General features: G+C 45.2%; 1 protein-coding gene across 1 annotated transcript in view; it reads left to right on the top strand.

The window, feature by feature from the left end:
• LOC143982741 (protein argonaute-1) overlaps positions 1–22,539 on the top strand; it is a 246,286-nt gene that overhangs the window by 104,781 nt on the left and 118,966 nt on the right. Inside the window, exons 4-6 of the mRNA XM_077481721.1 lie at positions 17,394–17,575; positions 17,677–17,813; positions 18,174–18,308. Of these exons, the coding sequence (XP_077337847.1) occupies positions 17,394–17,575; positions 17,677–17,813; positions 18,174–18,308 (454 nt within the window). The remainder of the gene's footprint in view (positions 1–17,393; positions 17,576–17,676; positions 17,814–18,173; positions 18,309–22,539) is intronic.

The following is a 22,539-nucleotide window of genomic DNA, read 5'->3' as shown; positions in this document are numbered from 1 at the left end:
TATATATATATATATATATATATATTGAAGGTGCTGCCACTTACAAAAGCCCAAATACTCAGTATATAACATATATAAAAAGAATAATAAGCGTGCAACCTAAAAACTTTAGTGGCACAATATATACAAATCTCAAAGAATTATCATAAGTCCATATGATTCTATATGAAAAAAGGACTATAAAGTAGAAAAAAAATAGTGTAATAAATCTATAGTGAAAAAACGTCCAAAAAAAGGAATCCAATAGGTGCTCCTAAAACTGAAGAGTGATTCACAAGACACGGTGCTTCACCAGGTGCTCTTTTTCACATATAATCTATACCAGAAAGGCTGGATCTCAAATTATAGAGATCTTAACCACTTGCCGACCGCCTCACGCCGATGTACGTCGGCAGAATGGCACGGGCAGGCATAAGCACGTACATGTACGTGATTTGCCTCCCGCGGGTCGGGGGCCCGATCGGGCCCCCGCCCGGTGCCTGCGGCGGTCGGTTTTCGTTCGGGAGCGATCCCGGACGAGGGGACGGCCATTCATTCATGGCCACCCCCTCGCGATCGCTCCCGACGAATGGAAATCCTCGGTGACATCACTTCCTCTCCTGTAATGTAAACACAGGAGAGGAAGTGATGTATTCTCTCCTCCGTGTCGGTATTTTTCGTTCCGACACGGAGGAGAGCGGATCAGTGAGTTGCACCAACACATCCCACACACAGTAGAACATGCCAGGCACACTCACACCCCCCCTTTACCCCCCGATCACCCCCCCAATTACCCCTGCCCCCCCAGTCACAGTGACACCAATGTCATTTTTTTTTTTTTTTTTTTTTTTTTGCATTGGTGTCATTTGTGACTGTAATAACTGTTAGGGCAGTTAGGGTTAGCCCCCTTTAGTTCTAATGTACCCCCCTAACCCCCCCAATAAAGGTTTAACCCCGTGATCACCCCCCGTCGCCAGTGTCACTAAGGCTGGGTTCACATTGCAGCGGTTTATGAGAACGAATGTGATTCGCACCGCACTGCAGTGCAAATCACATCCGATCTCTGTGCGATTCGAGTTCAGCCATTCGCCGCACCCGCCGCACCCGCCACACCCGCCGCACCCGCCGCAAATTCGCACGGGACCCTTTTTTTGGCCCGCAGCAGAATCGGATCGCATGGGTGTTCACACCATGCGATCCGAGTTTGCAGATCGCACTGCGATATGCGAACTGATCTGGGGGTGTCAGTAACATTTCACTGACACTCCCAGCAGTTCGCATAGGGCAGTGTGAACTGCCGCCTGGAGGCATGCGATGCGGGAACCCGCCGCGGATTCGCGGCGTTCCCGCATCGCTCCAGTGTGAACCCAGCCTAATAAGCGATCATTTTTCTGATCGCCGTATTAGTGTCACAGGTGACGCTAGTTAGGCAGGTAGGTATTTAGGTTCGCCGCAGCTTTTTATAGCGCTAGGGACCCCCATATACTACCGCATAAAGCCCCCTGATTGCCCCCTAGTTAACCCTTTCACCAGTGATCACCATATAACTGTTACAGGTGACGCTGGTTGGTTAGTTATTTTTTTATAGTTTCAGGGCACCCGCCATTTATTACCTAATAAAGGTTTAACCCCCTGATCACCCGGCAGGTGTCATTTGTGACTAATAACTGTTAGGGCAGTTAGGGTTAGCCCCCTTTAGTTCTAAGGTACCCCCCTAACCCCCCCAATAAAGGTTTAACCCCGTGATCACCCCCCGTCGCCAGTGTCACTAAGGCTGGGTTCACATTGCAGCGGTTTATGAGAACGGATGTGATTCGCACCGCACTGCAGTGCAAATCACATCCGATCTCTGTGCGATTCGAGTTCAGCTATACAGATAGTATGGCTGAATTCGTGTCGCACCCGCCGCACCCGCCGCAAACTCGCACGGGACCCTTTTTTTGGTCCGCAGCAGAATCGGATCGCATGGGTGTTCACACCATGCGATCCAAGTTTGCAGATCGCACTGCGATATGCGAACTGATCTGGGGGTGTCATTAACATTTCACTGACACTCCCAGCAGTTCGCATAGGGCAGTGTGAACTGCCGCCGGGAGGCATGCGATGCGGGAACCCGCCGCGCATTCGTGGCGTTCCCGCATCGCTCCAGTGTGAACCCAGCCTAATAAGCGATCGTTTTTCTGATCGCTGTATTAGTGTCACAGGTGACGCTAGTTAGGCAGGTAGGTATTTAGGTTCGCCGCAGCTTTTTATAGCGCCAGGGACCCCCATATACTACCGCATAAAGCCCCCTGATTGCCCCCTAGTTAACCCTTTCACCAGTGATCACCATATAACTGTTACAGGTGACGCTGGTTGGTTAGTTATTTTTTTATAGTTTCAGGGCACCCGCCATTTATTACCTAGTCTCACTAGTGTACCCCTAAATTTAGGGGTGTCTACTTTCTAAAATGGGGTCATTTGGGGGGGGGGGTTTGTGCCATCTTGGCATTTTATGGCCTTCAAAACTGTAACGCCCTTAGAAAGCCTGAAGGCGGTGCTTGGTTTTTGGGGCCCCGTACGCGGCTAGGCTCCCAAAAAGTCCCACATATGTGGTATCCCCGTACTCAGGAGAAGCAGCAGAATTTATTTTGGGGTGTCATTTCACATATGCCCATGGCATGCGTGAGCAATATATCATTTAGTGACAACTTTGTGAAAAAAAAAAAAAGTTTGTAATTTTCCCGCAACTTGTGGCAAAATATAAAATATTCCATGGACTCAACATGCCTCTCAGCAAATAGCTTGGGGTGTCTACTTTCTAAAATGGGGTCATTTGTGGGGGTTTTGTGCCATCTTGGCATTTTATGGCCTTCAAAACTGTAATAGGTAGTGAGAAGTGAACTCAAAAAATTACGCCCTTAGAAAGCCTGAAGGCGGTGCTTGGTTTTCGGGGCCCCGTACGCGGCTAGGCTCCCAAAAAGTCCCACATATGTGGTATCCCCGTACTCAGGAGAAGCAGCAGAATTTATTTTGGGGTGTCATTTCACATATGCCCATGGCATGCATGAGCAATATATCATTTAGTGACAACTTTGTGAAAAAAAAAAAAAAAGTTTGTAATTTTCCCGCAACTTGTGGCAAAATATAAAATATTCCATGGACTCAACATGCCTCTCAGCAAATAGCTTGGGGTGTCTACTTTCTAAAATGGGGTCATTTGTGGGGGTTTTGTGCCATCTTGGCATTTTATGGCCTTCAAAACTGTAATAGGTAGTGAGGCGTGAAATCAAAAATTTACGCCCTTAGAAAGCCTGAAGGCGGTGCTTGGTTTTCGGGGCCCTGTACGCGGCTAGGCTCCCAAAAAGTCCCACATATGTGGTATCCCCGTACTCAGGAGAAGCAGCAGAATTTATTTTGGGGTGTCATTTCACATACGCCCATAGCATGTGTGAGCAATATATCATTTAGTGACAACTTTGTGTAAAAAAAAAAAAAAAATTTTTTTTTTGTCATTATTCAATCGCTTGAGGCAAAAAAATAAAATATTCAATGGGCTCAACATGCCTCTTATCAATTTCCTTAGGGGGTCTACTTTCCAAAATGGGGTCATTTGGGGGGGTTTTGTACTGCCCTGTCATTTTAGCACCTCAAGAAATGAGATAGGCAGTCGTAAACTAAAAGCTGCGTAAATTCCAGAAAACGTACCTTAGTTTGTAGATGTGACAACTTTTGCGCAAACCAATAAATATACAATTATTGACTTTTTTTTTACCAAAGACATGTGGCTGAATACATTTTGGCCTAAATGTATGACTAAAATTGAGTTTATTGGATTTTTCTAATAACAAAAAGTAGAAAATATCATTTTTTTTCAAAATTTGCGGTCTTTTTACGTTTATATCGCAAAAAATAAAAATCGCAGAGGCAATCAAATACCATCAAAAGAAAGCTCTATTTGTGGGAAGAAAAGGACGCAAATTTTGTTTGGGTACAACATTGCATGACCGCGCAATTACCAGTTAAAGCAGCGCAGTGCCAAAGTGTAAAAAGACCTCTGGTCATTTACCAGCAAAATGGTCCGGTCTGAAAGTGGTTAATTGCCCACACAATTGTCAGCCAGCAGGGATATTCCACTCCACAGGCTTCTGTGAAGGCATTACTTTCCAGCAAGCAGACTGCTCCACTTGTTGAATCTTTTCAGAAATCCAAAATACTTGTACGGACCATCCCTCTTTAAATTCTCTCCAACATAAGGGGTGATAGAAGGAAGAGGATTTAAAACGGTAGACGGCAAACCAAAAGACCCACAGCTGTGGACTTGGCCTGCAGGCTGGTACGTAGTGACATCGCAAAATTATGCACCCTCCAACGCGTTTCCCCATAAGAGGCATCAACTGGGAATGGAGGCTCTTCTGAGACGTCACCACGCACTATATACGCAACAAGCAGGAGAGACACTGGAACAGCCAATATCAGGTCCTCCAGTGTGGTGTCATCCAATTCCTTTGATCTTTACATCTTGAAAATGAAAAAAATAGTCATGCTTTATATACCAAAAATCCAGTAATCTATTTTATAATTTGTTAGTAAAAATACATATACGAAGTGTGTCTATTAAATAACAAGACTGATTAACCCCTTCAACCCCGAGACTCTTTTTTATACTTGTTGTTTACAAGTTAAAATATTTTTTTTTTTGCTAGAAAATTATTTAGAACCCCAAACATTAAATATTATTTTTCTAACACCCTACAGAATAAAATAGAGGTAGTTGCAATACTTTCTGTCACACCATATTTGCGCAGCGATCTTGCAAGCACACTTTTGTTGGAAAAAATACACTTTTTTAATTTAAAAAAATATTACAAAAGTAGTTAGCCCAACTTTTTTTCATGTTTGTTTCTGTATATAGACTGTCCTTCCCATAAGCTTTAGTAAGCATTTGAAAACATTCTATTGGTGTTTTGTGCAATTTTACTAAAAATTTCAAATTGACACATTGTTCAACTTATAAACGTAGCATTTTATCGGCACACTACAGAGAACACAGCCAAACTAAATGGCGAATAAACAGAACATCATAGTGTTGCTGCTTGTCATGCAGGTTAAAACATGTTCAGGGTCACCACGCATGCAGTTAATAGGATTTTTCCTACAGCTTACCTGTAAAATCCTTTTCTTGGAGTACATCACAGGACACAAAGCAGCCATAATAACTAACTGGGTTATACGCCACCTATAGCTGAATGGACACAAGCACACCAAAAATACAGGAACACCAAAGTCCTACCCTATATAACCCCTCCTACACAGGAAGTACCTCAGTTTTGTAGCAAAGCAATAAACTTCTCAGACAAGAAGAGAGGGACATCTGTGTCCCATGATGTATGCCAAGAAAAGGATTTTACAGGTAAGCTGTAGGAAAAATACTATTTTCTTTATCATACATCATGGGACACTAAGCAGCCTTAATAACTAACTGGAATGTCCCAAAGCAATGCTTCTGAAGGGAGGGAGACGCCATCACAGAAACTGCCACCAGAGAAGGACCTACTCTGCTATTTGTAATACGCTGAGACTAAGAGGAAGTATCCTCAACGTTATTGACATCCATCTGGTAAAAACCCTGTAGATGTATAAACCAAATAGTGGTCTTGCACAGGTGCGCCATTGACACCTGATGGATCATGGCCCAAGATACTCCCGCACACCTGGTAGAGAATCTCTCCCCAGAAAAAAAAATTGAATTTTGCCATTTAAACCATAGGCATCAATGATAAACTGGCGGAACCACTGCTAACTATTCAACCTGCATGCTACCTGCCCTTCCTGGGCTCTTCTGGCAGCATAAACCAGGATTCCTGACCTGTGCTGCCAACTGTGGATTAGGAGAAAAATAAAAGGCAAAACACTGAAAACTAGAAACCACTTTAGGCAATAAAAATGGATGAGGACGCAACATCACCTCATGATTCGAGACCAAGAACGGCTCCTTGCATGAAAAAGCCACCGGCTCTGACACTCCACTTAGTGAATTGATAGCAACCAAAGAAGCCACCTTCCGAGATAAAAGGATTAACAATCTCCCAATTGGTTCAAAAACTGGCCTCTTCAGGGACAGTCCAGATCAAATGCAAGTCCCAAGGACACAAGAGTGGCCCGACAAGTTACACGCTGTATGAATCAAAGAGTGAGACAACGGCCTCTGGGGAAAAAAAATGGATCGGGACGAACTCTGACCGTTAACGGTACTTAAGGCCAATCTTTCCCCTACTGATTCGAGAAAGAAGAGAAAAAAAACTCCCACTCATATTTCTGTGGGTGCCACTGCCTGGTTCACCTCAGGCAAAAAAATATTTCCAAGTCCTGTAATGGAAGTTCCCAGAAGTTGGCTTCCAGGGGCTCAACAGTGCTGAGATACAGGACTCAAGACTATTAGGCCCTGCTGGACTGGGAGTGTCCAAAGAGAAACCCCCACATGATAGTGTAACAAGCCCTCTTGGGCTAATTTGGCCAACACTAATATCAGTGTTAACACCTCCTGGGATTCTTCACAAAAGATGTGGCAGAAGTTGAAACAGAGGAAAAGCATCAAATAAGGTAGAACCAGTCCCTAAGGTGTTACCAGTGCATCTACCCCTATTACCAGTGGGACGCTTGTCCCAGACACAGCTGTCCCAACATGTTGTAGAACCACCACATGAAGACATGCATTTACTGATGATTATGGACCCCTCACTCTACCTCTTGCATAGAGATCTGAAACAGAAGGATGCTCAGCGGCTTTAGATCTTAAGATAGACCTCATGTTCCTATTTGGTTTTGGAACTGCTACCATTGAATTGTCTCACAATAATGAGCCCATAACTTCTGCTCCAAGAGCCAATGCAAGACTAAAGACTGACGACTCTGGCAGACCCAGACAGTCCCAAGAGGTGAACTTAACCTACCAGGTTTCTGCTGGCTAAAGAAAGAGCAAACCACCTCAGAGACTGCTTTAAAAACCTGTGGTATGAGATACTCTCAAAACACAGCGGCCTCAGACGCCTCTTTCACTTAGGAGGAAAAAAACGTACAGCCCCTGGTATTCCTGGGCAGTTTTCCATCCAAGTACTAACCAGGCTTGATTTGAGATTAGATGCCACAGTGGCTCAGAGACCCCTAATGGCATTGGTCCAACAGGAGATGTGAACACCGCCAGATCACTGGACTTGAGGGCAGCGTACCTTCCTCCCCGGCCACCTCTCCCTTCTGGAGTGATTTAGCTATTCTAAAAGGTACATAATAAAGTTACTATATTAGACAAAAAAATAATAAGTAGTTCCACAAGGATGCAGGCTTAGACAGCGTTGGTCTACCGCTATACAACACCGTAGGTATGTAAGTATGCAGGTACCCAGGTTTGCCGTTATGTAGGTACCTAGGAATGCACACACGTAAGTATAAGTATTCTTGCTGTTTATGCATTTATGTATGCAGTAAAATGCAAAAACAAAAAAACATATACAGTTTATTGTAAATAAAGTATGTAAGTAAATAAAGCACATATTTATACATGCGTTTATAGAATTATGAATTTATGCACACACGTTTTGCCACGTTTAGCAGTGTTTTGCCGCATTTGTATTTAGGAGTTTTTGAAAAAATATATATATATATTTTTAGCCAAAAATGAAAAATGCCTATAAACAAAACACGGCTAAATGCAAGTTACCACATTTAGTTGCCTTGTAGAAGTGTTTGGCACTTGAAATGCCTCTAAACTCAGCGTCTGAACTCATTTTTTTGCTTTCCAAAAAAGGCCTCTAAACTCAACTGCCTAGAAACGACTATAAACGACCCTGTGTACATGTACTGATAAGATAACATAGAGGAGAGTTCAGGAGCAGTTGAAGAAAATGCCCAACTGCTCCTAAACGTCCGTTTAGCAGCAGCAGTGTACATGAGGCCTAAGGAGGCACTTGAAGAAAGATGGGCTGCATGGTTGAGCGGCCAGAAGAAAGCCATTACTATGCAAATGCCACAATGTATCCCGCTTACAATACACCAAGCAACATAGAGACAAGTTTTAAACCTTCTGACACAAAGTCATTTGGAATGATGAGATCAAAATTTAGCTTTTTGGCCACAACCATAAATGCTACATTTGGAGAGGAGTCAACAAGGCCTATGATGAAAGGTATGGAGGTGGATCGCTGATGTTTTGGGGATGTGTGAGTTACAAAGGCACAGGAAATTTGGTCAAACTTGATGTCAAGATGAATTCAGTATGTTATCAAAAAAATACTAGAGGAACATTTGCATTCATCAGTCAGGAAGCTGCGCATGGGACGTACTTGGACATTCCAACATGACAATTATCTAAAACACAAGGCCAAGCCGACCTGTCATTGGCTACAGCAGAATAAAGTGAAGGTTCTGGAGTGGCCATCTCCATCTCCTGACCTCAATGTCATTGAGCCACTGTGGGGAGATCTCAATGGCTTTAGCCAAACACTAACCATGAGTGAAAGAAAAGTTTTTGTGTTATCATGTATATCATATTCTCTGAAAAATGGCCAAGAAATCATAAATTCTGCCAGGGTATGTAAAATAAAAAAATATATAAAAATATATATATATATATATATATATATATATATATATATATATATATATATATATATATATATATATTGTAAGGGATCTTCCCGGGGTAGGGTGTGTTTGGACACAGTTCACAGCAGACTTGGAATTGGATAAAGCAGATCTTGGCGTTTATTCGTGGTACAAACAGTCCAGCAAACAAAATATACAGCAACACCGTGCTTTCTAAGTACAACAAAAATAAAAGTCCTAGCCCGGCTGGGCGCTTACTAACAGGTTCTGCTCACCTATCTGACACTTACAAACACAGCGTCTTTCGCCTGGACATCGCAGGGTGAGTTTTAGCTCCAGCAGTGGCTGTGCTTGCAGCTTCCTTCAACACACAGATTGTTCATTCCCTGGCTGAGAAGCAATCACCTGCAGACCCTACAGAGCCTTTACCTTCCCAGGCTAATTAGGATCCAAGCTCACCTGATCCCAAACCCAGAACTGGATCGGGGGATGTGGAATGACAGGTCCCTCTACCAAACCTACCTGCCATTCCATATAAACCCAGGCCCGGCAAAATTAAATAACAACTCAGCAGCATATCGCTGCTGAGAAACTGATCCATCCTGGATTTACCATCTCACACTGTGTAGCAACCTAGGTGAGATGTACACCCCCTCGATCACTTCTCCAGTGACATGTCTACATATCCCCCCCCTCTTTTTCAGACCGGAGGGCTGAGCCTTTTGTCCCCACAGACAACTTACCCTTGACAATGCGTCAGCATTTGCCTGTAATTTCCCTGGCCTGTGTTCCACAGTGAAATTAAAGTTTTGTAGGGAGAGAAACCATCTAGTCACTCTTGCATTTCTCTCCTTGTTTAACTTCATCCATGTTAGGGGGGCATGGTCTGTCACCAACTTGAATTTCCTGCCTAGCAAGTAATACTTTAAAGATTCTAGGGCCCACTTTACTGCCAAACATTCTCGCTCCACAATGGCATAATTTTTCTCGGCCGGGGTTAGTTTTCTACTCAAGTACGTCACCGGATGCTCCTCACCATTCACTACTTGTGAGAGTACTGCACCTAAGCCTGTGCTAGAGGCATCTGTCTGGACCAGAAATTCTCGCCTGAAATCGGGGGTGACTAACACAGGTGGTTGGCACAAGGCAGACTTAAGGCTTTGGAAAGCCTTCTCGGCCTCTGGGGTCCACGTGACCATTGCTGTCTTTCCGCCCTTTGTCAAGTCAGTTAGTGGAGCAGCAACTGAGGCAAAGTTCGGCACAAATCTACGGTAATACCCCGTAATACCCAGGAAAGCTCTAACCTGTTTCCTTGTCAGGGGTCTAGGCCAATTCTGTATTGCCTCAATTTTATTTAGCTGTGGCTTAATCAACCCTCTCCCAATAATGTAGCCCAGATATTTGGCCTCTTCTAGGGCTAGAGCACACTTCTCGGCATTTATGGTCAACCCCGCATCACTTATGGCATCCAACACGGCCTGTACCTTACAGAGGTGACTTTCCCAATCAGGGCTAAAAATGACCACATCATCAAGGTAGGCAGCTGAGTAATCACGATGTGGTCGCAGAATCAAGTCCATCAACCTCTGGAAAGTTGCAGGCGCTCCATGTAACCCGAATGGCATCACTACATACTGGAATAGCCCATCAGGGGTGGAGAATGCAGTTTTCTCTTTAGCCTCACCAGAAAGTGGAATCTGCCAGTAGCCCTTTGTGAGATCGAGAGTGGTTATGTACCTGGCGTTACCCAACTTCTCAATCAACTCATCTACCCTGGGCATAGGATACGCATCGAACTTGGAGATCTCATTCAACTTTCTGAAATCGTTACAGAACCTCCAAGTTCCATTGGGCTTTGGGATTAGCACAATTGGGCTGGACCATTCACTCTGTGACACCTCAATTACCCCCAGAGCAAGCATACGTTTTACCTCGGCAGATACGGCTTCCCTACGTGCCTCGGGTATCCTATAGGGCTTAAGGTTTACTCTGCTTCTAGGCTCAGTTTCAATGTGATGATGGATGAGGTGTGTACGCCCTGGGAGGTCAGAGAACTTGTTTTTGTTTTTCTGTAAAAATTCCTGAGCCTCCTGTTTCTGTGACACTGATAGAGTATCACCTACCTTGACTGGAGGGATTGGTTGTGACAAATTATTAACAGTATTTGTCGCCCCCAAGGATTCCCTGTCTTTCCAGGGCTTGATCAAGTTTATGTGATAAACTTGGAAAGGCTTCCTTCTACCTGGTTGGTGCACCTTGTAGTTCACCTCACTGATCTTTTCAACAATTTCATAAGGACCTTGCCACTTCGCCAAGAATTTACTCTCAACAGTGGGGACTAGTATAAGGACCCTATCGCCTGGGTTGAATGTCCTGATTCTTGCGGACCGGTTGTAAATTCTACTTTGGGCCTCTTGAGCTCTCTGGAGGTGTTCCCTTACCAGGGGCATTACAGTGGCTATACGGTCCTGCATTTGTGCTACATGCTCAATAACACTCTTGTATGGGGTGGACTCATTCTCCCATGTCTCTTTTGCAATGTCTAGTAGACCCCTAGGGTGATGACCATAGACCAACTCGAATGGTGAGAACCCTGTGGACGCTTGGGGCACCTCCCTAATAGCAAACATGAGGTAGGGTAATAAATGATCCCAGTCACGACCATCTTTTGCCACCACTTTCTTCAACATATGTTTCAAAGTTTTATTAAATCTCTCCACCAATCCGTCCGTCTGGGGGTGGTACACAGAGGTACGGATGTGTGAGATTTTAAATAGTCTGCATAATTCCTTCATTACTTTCGACATAAATGGCGTACCTTGGTCAGTTAGGATTTCTTTGGGGATCCCAGTCCTAGAGAACATATAAAACAACTCACGTGCAATTGTTTTAGATGCAGTGTTTCTTAAGGGTACAGCCTCAGGATAGCGGGTCGCATAATCCAGGACTACCAGAATATACTGGTGTCCTCTAGCTGACTTTACAATGGGACCCACTAAATCCATGGCAATACGCTCAAAAGGCACCTCTATAATAGGGAGCGAAACCAAAGGACTGCGAAAATGTGACACTGGGGCACTAACCTGACATGTGGGGCACGACTCACAGTATTTTTTAATGTCATCATATATGGCCGGCCAAAAAAACCTCTGGAGAACCCTCTCTCGCGTTTTGTCAGTCCCCAAGTGTCCCCCAAGAACATGGTTATGTGCCATGTCAAGCACCTGACGCCGGTACGGCTTAGGTACCAGAAGCTGTTCCACAATCTCATCCTTAACCTTAGTAACCCTATAGAAAAGATCATTAGTCACCGAAAAATGTGGAAATCTTTTTTCAGCATCTGGTTCCTGAGGTACCCCATTCATTACAGCAACCTGCTCTCTCGCATTTTTGAGAGTGGGGTCCTGTAATTGTGCAGCCCCAAAATTATCTCTAGACACCTCTAAGTCTAGTATATTTTGCTCAGTGGGAGGAGCCTCCTCGTCCCCCAGCCAGGACCTGTAAAGGAAAACAATCATTTTCATCCTGCATACTTTTATCATTCACAGTGGACAAGGCAACCCCCTTAGAGGTATCCTCACTCCTTTTGGGGATTTTTCTTTTTTCCCAGAGAGCCCAGAATAATGGAAAATCGCGCCCCAATATTACATTATGCATGAGGTTTTTAACCACACCCACTTCATATTGTACGGTGCCTTGTTCAGTCCCGACTTTAGCCAGCACTATAGGGTACATTTTTGTATCACCATGTATGCACACAACACTCATATGCTTTTTAGACTCTAAGTCCCCAGTCACCAGGCTAGCATGCACCAAGGTTACAAGGCTTCCTGAGTCCATTAACGCTTTAACAGGAAAGTCATTGATTGTAATATCGCAGATTTGCGGTTCAGTCTCTAGTCCAGGAACTGCAGCACAAGATGGTTCCGCAAATAGCGACTGACGCCGGCTAGCGTCACATTCCATGGGTTCAGAGGTAAGAGGGCAATGGGCCGACACGTGTCCCGCCTCATGGCATCTCCAACACTGGATAGGGCCTGGTCTCTTTGGCAAGCAGTCCTTTTCAGAGCCCCTTAGCCACCCGGGACCATCACCAGTCTTTTGTCCCTGAGACACCACTTGAGCCCTTTTCCCCCCCATCAGCACCCCTCCACACTCCCCCAATAGATGGAAGTCTCTTACCAGCTGACGGCACAGATCTGGCGCTCCGGGGAGGTGAAGATGCTGCAGGAACATCACGGAGGTAGTCCTCAGTCGCCTGGAACCTCTCCACAAGGTTGACAAGTTCGTTTGCATTCTTAGGATCACCTTGTCCCACCCAGCGTTGCAGGTCAGTAGGAAGGGCTCGGAGGTAGCGATCCATCACGACCTTCTCTAGGATTTGTGCAGGAGTAGAAGTGTCTGGCTCCAACCACTTTCTTGCCAAATGGATTAGGTCATACATCTGGGACCTCGCTGATTTGTCCAGACTGTAGCTCCAGTTGCGTACCCTCCGGGCACGGACTGCAGTAGTAACTCCTAGTCGGGCAAGCATCTCCTCTTTTAGCCGAGTATAGTCCTTAACCTCTTGCTCACTGAGGTCATAGTAGGCCTTTTGAGGTTCACCTGTTAAATAGGGCGCAATTACCTCTGCCCACTCAGCGGCTGGTAACTTCTCTCGCTCAGCCACGCGCTCAAATACTGTTAGATAGGCCTCAACATCGTCCTCAGCAGTCATCTTTTGCAGCGCTTTCTGCACAGTCCTTCTCCCAGAAAAAATCTCTGGAGCGGCTCCCATCACCACAGGCGCCTCTCGATTTGCTATCAGGTGCTCAATAAGTTGTTGTTGTGCAGCCATGGACTGTTCATGTCGTCTATTGGCCTCTATCTGAGCCTGCTGTTGTGCAGCGATCATCTGCTGTTGTTCAGCCATGGACTGTTCATGTCGTCTATTGGCCTCTGTCTGAGCCTGCTGTTGTTGCAAACTCACTTGCATAAACTGCTTCAGCATCTCCTCCATGTTGCTGGACTGTTTTTGGAGTGTAGTTGCAGCTTTCACCCAGGACATCAGCAGCTGTAGCCAAGTCTGTCCACACCGTTGCCCCTAGCAACCGCGTTGCCCGCTACCTCCACCAATTGTAAGGGATCTTCCCGGGGTAGGGTGTGTTTGGACACAGTTCACAGCAGACTTGGAATTGGATAAAGCAGATCTTGGCGTTTATTCGTGGTACAAACAGTCCAGCAAACAAAATATACAGCAACACCGTGCTTTCTAAGTACAACAAAAATAAAAGTCCTAGCCCGGCTGGGCGCTTACTAACAGGTTCTGCTCACCTATCTGACACTTACAAACACAGCGTCTTTCGCCTGGACATCGCAGGGTGAGTTTTAGCTCCAGCAGTGGCTGTGCTTGCAGCTTCCTTCAACACACAGATTGTTCATTCCCTGGCTGAGAAGCAATCACCTGCAGACCCTACAGAGCCTTTACCTTCCCAGGCTAATTAGGATCCAAGCTCACCTGATCCCAAACCCAGAACTGGATCGGGGGATGTGGAATGACAGGTCCCTCTACCAAACCTACCTGCCATTCCATATAAACCCAGGCCCGGCAAAATTAAATAACAACTCAGCAGCATATCGCTGCTGAGAAACTGATCCATCCTGGATTTACCATCTCACACTGTGTAGCAACCTAGGTGAGATGTACACCCCCTCGATCACTTCTCCAGTGACATGTCTACAATATATATATCCAATGTATATATGCAAAATGTGTCTCATGTAGACATGTCTATGCGCCTTATGTAAACACGAGTCTATGCGGCATGTGTCATATGCCTTGCGCAGACACAAGACTATGCGACATGTGTCATATGCTGCCTTACGCACACATGAATCTATGCGACATGTGTCATGTGCCTTATGCAAACATGAGTCTATGCGACACGTGTCATGTGCCTCACGCAGGCATGAGTCTATGTGACCTTTTATCATGTGCCTACACAGACATGAGTCTATGTGACATGTGTCATGTGCCTTTGCAGACATGAGTCTATGCAACATGTGCCTTATGCAGATGTGTCATGTGATGACTCAGACATAAGTCTATGCGACATGTGCCTTATGCAGACATGAATCTGTGACGTGTCATGTGCCTATGCAGACATGAGTCTATGCAACATGTCTCACGCCGACATGAGTCTATGCGACATGTGTCATTTGCCTACACAGACATGAGTCTGTGCGACACGTCATGTCGCAGACATGAGTTGTCTATGCGACACGAAAGTCTATGCGTCTTATGCAGACAGGAGTTGAGTCTATGCGACATGAGTCTATGTGCCTTATGCAGATATGTTTTTAGCAAACATAAGCTTTTAGCAACATAAGCTTTTAGTAAACAAGCTTTTAGCAAGTATGAGTTTAAGCAAACCTAGGCTTTTAGTAAACATACGCTTTTAGTAAACATACGCTTTTAGCAACATAAGTTTTTTAGCAACATAAACCTTGAACAACATAAGCTTCTTCGCATACACACATTTTTTTAGAAAACATAAGCTTTTAGTAACATAAGCTTTTTAGCAACATAAGCTTTTCGCAAACTTTTAGCAAGAATGAGCTCTCAGCAAGCATCTGGCAGGCATAAACTAATGCAGATTATTCTGGAGACACAGCACTTTAAAGTGCACTGCTAGGGGTGTATCGACTTACAGTTGTACAGGTCCCCCCGGATTAAGCAGTAAGTCAGTATATGCAGTATATAAACATAACTTGTCTGGCCACACAGTTCTCCCGTAGTAAGTACTCATACTTCACCCATCACGGCAAGCTTTGTCATAAAAGACCTTCAGGGACTGGGTCCCCCTTAATGTGGGGTCCAGTCCCTTGGACCTGTATACTACCCTACAAGAAAGCACCTTGGTCAGAACAAACACTGCACAGGGCTCCATTACGCAGGATCCAGCGCCATAAGGCTGCATTACAATGAGGCTCGGCTACCATCCATTTTAGCTGACAGATTTTTCGAATGGATCCAAACAAAGTCCTTAATTTTAAAAAGAACCGTCCAGACCTCTAATGCCGCATTCACACGACTGGACTTTCCAGCAGTCTAGGTCCCAAGGAATCAGTCTGACGAACAATCCGATTGTGTGTGGGCTAATCCGATAGTTTTTCATTTAAAAAATCAGACGGACCTAGAAATAGAACATGTTTCAAATGTGTCCGACAGACTCAATTCCTATCGGGAAAACCGTTTTTGTCTGTATGCTGGCCCGGCGGACCAAATACGATGCAAGGGAAGCTATTGATTCCTGGCTATTGAACTTTAATTTTTAGTCCGTCTTACGTCATCACGTCCAAAATGAACGGACTTTCGAACGGACTTAGTCCGTTCATGTGTGGCCAAGTCCGTTAGTTCGGAAAATCCATCTGGAAGACCGTCGGACCTAGTCTGCTGGAAAGTCTGGTCATGTGTACGCGGCTTAAGAGCACATGTATCCAAGAGTACATGTATCACATCAGTGACCATTTCCACCTTACAGATGCTGGCAAAAAAAAAACCGAGGTACTTCCTGTGTAAGAGGGGTTATATAGGGGAGGATTTCTTGTCTTTTTGGTGTGCCAGTGTCCATTCACCTATAGGTGGCGTATAACTCAGTTGTTATGGCTGCTCTGTGTCCTGTGAGGTGCGACAAAGAAATAACCGGTTCTCACTGCTTTGTTTACTAGGTGGGATCACAGTCTTGTTATTTAACCACTTATGGACCGCCTGCCACAGTTTTATGGTGGCTGTTTGAAGGAGGAGGAGCTAGCTGCCATAACCCTGGTATCCCCTTCTTCAGCGGGCGGTCCGCTGCAAGATAAAAGTGGTCCCTGTGGCACATTCGCCGTGAGATCACTTTTATCAGTTGCGGGAGAGGGGCCCCCTATATATATATATATATATATATATATATATATATATATATATATATATATATTATGTATACATTTTATGTAAAGAAAAGTATTATTTTTCCAAATCTAACAGGGAAAGGCAAGTGATGCAAAAGATATTAACTGTATTAAAAGGTACAGCAACACACTATAAACTTAGTATTGCTCAAGACAGTTGAAGTCCCCCAGTCTGTCTCTGTACCGAATCCAATAAAGCAACAATATCAGATTGTTGTATGCAATACAATACATCACCTCCAAAATTAGCAGTAAGGCATAGCGATGTATGTTCATTGTTAATAGCACCCCTAAGTTAAGAGCGCTGCTGTGCACCACAATGGACAACATGCAATTGCTCTGTGTCTTGTTGCATACTGTGTTTAAATAACGTACAGCAGAACCTTGTTTTTTAATGCATGCCTCGTGTACCTCAGCACAAGAAACACATTTTAGTGTGTTCAGATGCATCGACAGCCCATTGAACACAAATGGGCTTATTAACACAATGTGCCTCAATGTTTGTTGATGGGTGCATGTAGTGTAAAACCCTAACAAATAAAGCAAAGTCACTTTGTATACAGACATAACTGCTAGAATAAATATATATTTAAAAGGCAATACTATTCTACAGTTTATCTGAGGAGATACCATGAACGTTTTGGGCACCCATACCACAAACCTCCTTATACCTATTGCTCCGTCGTTTTATAGGTCCTACATAAGCTGCAGTACTTCTGTAGCCTCTCTATATCAGGTGCTCAGTTGCACAGCCTGAGAAGATGGAGCAGGCATAAAAATTGAAAGACTGCATTATGGTACTTTTACAGTGGTAGAAAAATGTACAATGTTTACTTGTCACCTCACCCTTTTTCTCTAAAAACATTTGGATGGTAGTCTCATTCTCAACTCGTTCACAGGTTGATTTTGAGGTGACAATCCCAGGAGAAGGAAAGGACAGGATATTTAAAGTGTCTATAAAATGGATGGCAGTGGTAAGCTGGAGGATGCTCCATGAAGCTCTGGGAAGTGGACGAATTCAGCTTCCTCTGGAATCTGTGCAAGCCCTGGATGTAGCAATGAGGCACCTGGCCTCAATGAGGTGAGAAATCCTTTTTTACGTGTTTCTAAATCGTTCCTAACGAGAGAGATACTATGCAACACAACAAACCAGTTCACCCAATGAAAAACATTTGTTTGCAGGTATACCCCCGTAGGGCGGTCATTCTTTTCACCTCCTGAAGGCTACTATCACCCGCTTGGAGGAGGACGTGAGGTTTGGTTTGGGTTTCATCAGTCTGTACGCCCAGCCATGTGGAACATGATGCTTAATATAGATGGTAAGTACAAAAATTGTTCTGACTGTATTATTTTATTAAAATGCAAAGCCCAAAGTGATATAGAGACTGCTAAACATCTTGGTTCAGCCTCGGCTCATCAGCACAGTACTATATATTGCTCAGTTTGCATCAATATGAAATAGTGTGACAATAACAAAAACTATGAAATATACTTTTAAAAAGTGCATCTTATCTTTTCAGATACTTGTTTTGTAAACACTTTAAATACTGCTAATAATAAGGAAAGTAATCATATGTATGTGTTGTATTGTATATATTAATTTGTGCTTTTAAGTTAAGGCATATCGTCTAATCATTTTTATTTCTGTGTCTGAGAATTTTTCATTTCTGTGTTTTCAGTATCGGCGACAGCTTTCTACAAGGCCCAGCCAGTAATAGAATTCATGTGTGAGGTGCTGGATATTCGAAACATAGATGAACAACCCAAACCTCTCACAGACTCACAGAGGGTTCGCTTTACTAAGGAGATCAAAGGTAAGTTTTTTTTGAATAGTGATGCTAAATGAGACAAAAACAGTGGCTATGACCATGGAAACTAGTTTAATGTTATTCTGGCAGTCTTGGAGTCTTTCCATCAGTGTTGATTGTAGAAACTGATAGCACTTAATTGAAAGGTCCGCAGTAATCTCTAAATGGTTTGTAATCCTTCTTTCAATTGTTTTTCCATCCTTGTCCAAAATTTTATTTTGGATGGAAATCGACAGATATTGGCGTTGGTTGCAAATGATTTCCACTGCAATTTAAATTGCTTGGTTACTCAAAATTGAAAGGATGTCAATTTATTGAGTTAAAACTTCCAAAGCGGCCTTGTACATGGTTACCCTTATGCCGCGTACACACGATCGGACTATCCGGCGGACTTTGTCCGGCGGAAAAAACGGCGAACTTTGCAGATGAGGTCCGCTGGACTTTCCGAACGAGCGGACCTGCCCACACACGACCTGACTTTTCCGGCGCACAATCCGCCGGACTATGGCGGGAGTCCGCCGGACTTTTGAAATTAACAGACTTGCCCACACACGGAGAAAAGTCTGTTCATTTTGAACGCGGCTCCAGTTAGACGGGACTAGCGAAGGAAGTGAATGTCGCCGCCTCCATCGGCGAGATTGACACGTCGCTAGCCCCGTCACCTGGTATGGACTTAAATGGAAAGCCCTACGCCGAAAAAACGGCGTGGGGGTCCCTCCAAAGTCCATATTAGACCCTTATCCGAGCACGCAGCCCGGCCGGTCAGGAAAGGGGGTGGGGACGAGCGAGCGCCCCCCCCCCCCTCCTGAGCCATACTAGGCCGCTTGCCCTCAACATGGGGGGGTGCTTTGGGGAAGGGGGGCCCTGCGGCCTCCCCACCACAAAGCACCTTGTCCCCATGTTGATGAGGACATGGGCCTCTTCACGACAACCCTGGCCGTTGGTTGTCGGGGTCTGCGGGCGGGGGGCTTATCGGAATCCGGGAGCCCCCTTTAAATAGGGGGGCCCCCAGATACCGGCCCCCCACCCTTTGTGAATGAGTAGGGGTACAATGTACCCCTACCTATTCACCTGGGGGGAAAAAAAGTGTAAATAAAAAAACACAACACAAGTTTTTTAATTAATTTATTGGACTGTGGTGGTCTTCTCTTCTTCCGTCTTGGGGGGTCTTCTTGCCAGACTCCTCCGCTATCTTATGCTAGCTCTTTTACTAGCGGAGGAGCGCGGCTTTCTTCTTCGTCGTCGCCGCCATCCGGGGGTCTTCTTCTGACTTCGGGGTCTTGTCCCGCTCTTCGGAGGTGTTGTCCCCTCTTCGGTTCTTCTGCCGGGCCTCCGCTATCTTCTCCTAGCTCTTTTACTAGCGTTGGCCCGGTCTTCTGTCGCCACCACCGCCTTCTCCTCTTCTTCTCCTTTGCGATGTTGACACGACGCTCTCTCTGGCCGTAATGGCAGGGATGCGTTGTGCGGCGACTTATATAGGGACAAGGGGTGATGTCACCTGGTGACCCCGCTATGTCACAGTCCCGGAGAATGCTGGGACTGTGACATCATAAGGGGCGTGGTCACAATGTGACATCACCCGGTGACCCCGCCCCTTGTCCCTATATAAGTCGCCACACAATACGTTCCTGCCATTGTGGCCAGAGAGAGCGTCGTGTCAACATTGCAAGGGAGAAGAAGAGGAAAAGGCGGTGGCGGCGACAGAAGACTGGGCCAACGCTAGTGAAAGAGCTAGCAGAAGATAGCGGAGGCCCGGCAGAAGAACCTAAGAGGCGACGATGAAGAAGAAAGCCGGGCTCCTCCACTAGTAAAAGAGGTAGCAGAAGATAGCAGAGGAGTCCGGCGAGAAGACCCCCAAAGACGGAAGAAGAGAAGACCACCGGAGCAGTCCAATAAATTAATTTAAAAACTTGTGTTGTGTTTTTTTTATTTACACTTTTTTTCCCCCAGGTGAATGGGTAGGGGTACATTGTACCCCATACTCATTCACATAGGGTAGGGGGCCGGTATCTGGGGACCCCCTTATTAAAGGGGGCTCCCGGATTCCGATAAGCCCCCCGCCCGCAGACCCCGACAACCAACGGGCAGGATTGTCGGGAAGAGGCTCTTGTCCTCATCAACATGGGGAAAAGGTGCCTTGGGGTGGGGGGCCACAGGGCCCCCCTTCCCCAAAGCACCCCCCCCCCATTTTGAGGGCACGTAGCCTGGTACGGCTCAGGAGAGGGGGGCGCTCGCTCGTCCCCATCCCCTTTGCTGACCGGCCGGGCAGCGTGCTCGGATAAGGGTCTGATATGGACTTTGGGGGACCCCCACGTCGTTTTTTCGGCATAGGACTTCCCCTTTAAGTCCATACCAGGTGGCGGGGCTAGCAACGTGTCAATCTCACCGATGGAGGCGGCGACATTCGCTTCCTTCACTAGTCCCGTCTACCTGGAGCCACGTTCAAAATGAACGGACTTTTCTCCGTGTGTGGGCAAGTCCGTTCATTTCAAAATTCCGGCAGACTAGAGCACAGACGGGCGGATTGTCGAGCCCGGCGGACTATTTTGAGTCAAAACTTCTTTCTAAGTCCGCCAGACTTTTCAGGAAAAAAAAGTCCGACGGAGGCCACACATGGGCGGATTGTCCAGCGTACTCTGGTTCATTGGACCAGGTCCGCCGGATAGTCCGATCGTGTGTATGGGGCATTAGTCTACCTAAAATGGTTATTTAACCGCTTGTGGACCAGCCGCTGCAGATTTACTGCGGTAGGTTGGCTCCGCTGAGCGAATTCACGTTAATGTACATGATCTTGCTAGGCCTGGATAGCAGGTGCGCAAGCTCCGTGAGTCCGACCGCAGGTCCCGCGGACTCTATGTCCACGGGGATACCCACGATCGTCTCACGGAGAGGAAGAACAGGGAAATGCTGATGTAAACAAGCATTTCCCCGTTCTACCTAGTGACACTGTCACTGATCACCGCTCCCTGTAATCGGGAGCGGTGATCAGTTTTCACACAGCCCCCCCCCCCCCATCAGAGTTAGAATCACTCCCTAGGACACACTTAACCCCTGCAGCGCCCCCTCCTGGTTAACCCCTTTGCTGCCAGTCACATTTACACAGTAATCAGTGCATTTTTAATCGCACCGATCGCTGCATAAATGTGAATGGTCCCAAAATAGCACCAAAAGTGTCTGATGTGTCTGCCATAATGTCGCAGTCACGATAAAAATCGCTGATCGCCGCCATTACTAGTAAAAAAAAAATATTACTAAAAATGCCATAAACGACCCCCTATTTTGTAGACACTATAACTTTTGCGCAAAGCAATTAATAAACACTTATTGCTAATTTTTTTACAAAAAATATGTACAAGAATACGTATCTGCCTAAACTGAGGGAAAAAACATTTTTTTAATATATTTTTGGGGGATATTTATTATAGCAAAAAGCAAAAAATAATGTGTTTTTTTCAACTTTGTTGCTCTTTTTTTTGTTTATAGTGCAAAAAATAAAAACCGCAGAGGTGATCAAATACCACCAAAAGAAAGTTCTATTTGTGGGGAAAAAAGGACATACATTTTTTTGGGGAACCATGTCGCACGACTGCGCAATTGTCAAAGCGACGCAGTGCCAAATCGGAAAAAGTGCTCTGGTCTTTGGCCAGCCAAATGCTCCGGGCTGAAGTGGTTAATCTTTGAACAAATGTGGAGTGCTTAAATCACTCATGTTTTCTATAACTGTGAAGTGTTCTAGCAGCATGTCCTCTGAGACTGTGTGGTTGAAACATGAGATCTAAATCTGATTCTCTAGCCAAAGGTATCTTTCTATTTTTCCCAAGAGATAGGCAGATCTCTTGTGAACTGTTATAACTGAATTTTACAAATATCACTTTTTATTTGACTACTAATACCATTAAAAAAATAACAGCTGGAAATTACTATAAGAAACACAGACATTTTTTTAAATTTGCTTTTGCATATCCCTCTCGCTATAATGTATTATGCTGCGTACACACGACCAGACTTTTCAACATCAAAAGTCCGACGGAACAATTCCGGCAGACCATTCGATCGTGTGTGGGCTGCAGCGGACTTTTGATTTGCAAAAGTCTGACAGACTTTAGAAATGGAACATGTTTCAAATTTTTCTGCCAGAACTCTGCCGGACGCAGTTCCTACAGAGAAATCCGCTCGTGTGTATGCTAGTCCGGCGGACAAAAAACGACGCGAGGGCAGCTATTGGCTACTGGCTATG

Source organism: Lithobates pipiens, unplaced genomic scaffold (genome assembly GCF_037356315.1).
Source record: "Lithobates pipiens isolate NorthernLeopardFrog02 unplaced genomic scaffold, aLitPip1_a1.2 Scaffold_16, whole genome shotgun sequence".
Lineage (NCBI taxonomy): Eukaryota > Metazoa > Chordata > Amphibia > Anura > Ranidae > Lithobates > Lithobates pipiens.
Note: the sequence above shows the minus strand (reverse complement) of the source record. Positions and strands in the feature narration are given on the sequence as shown.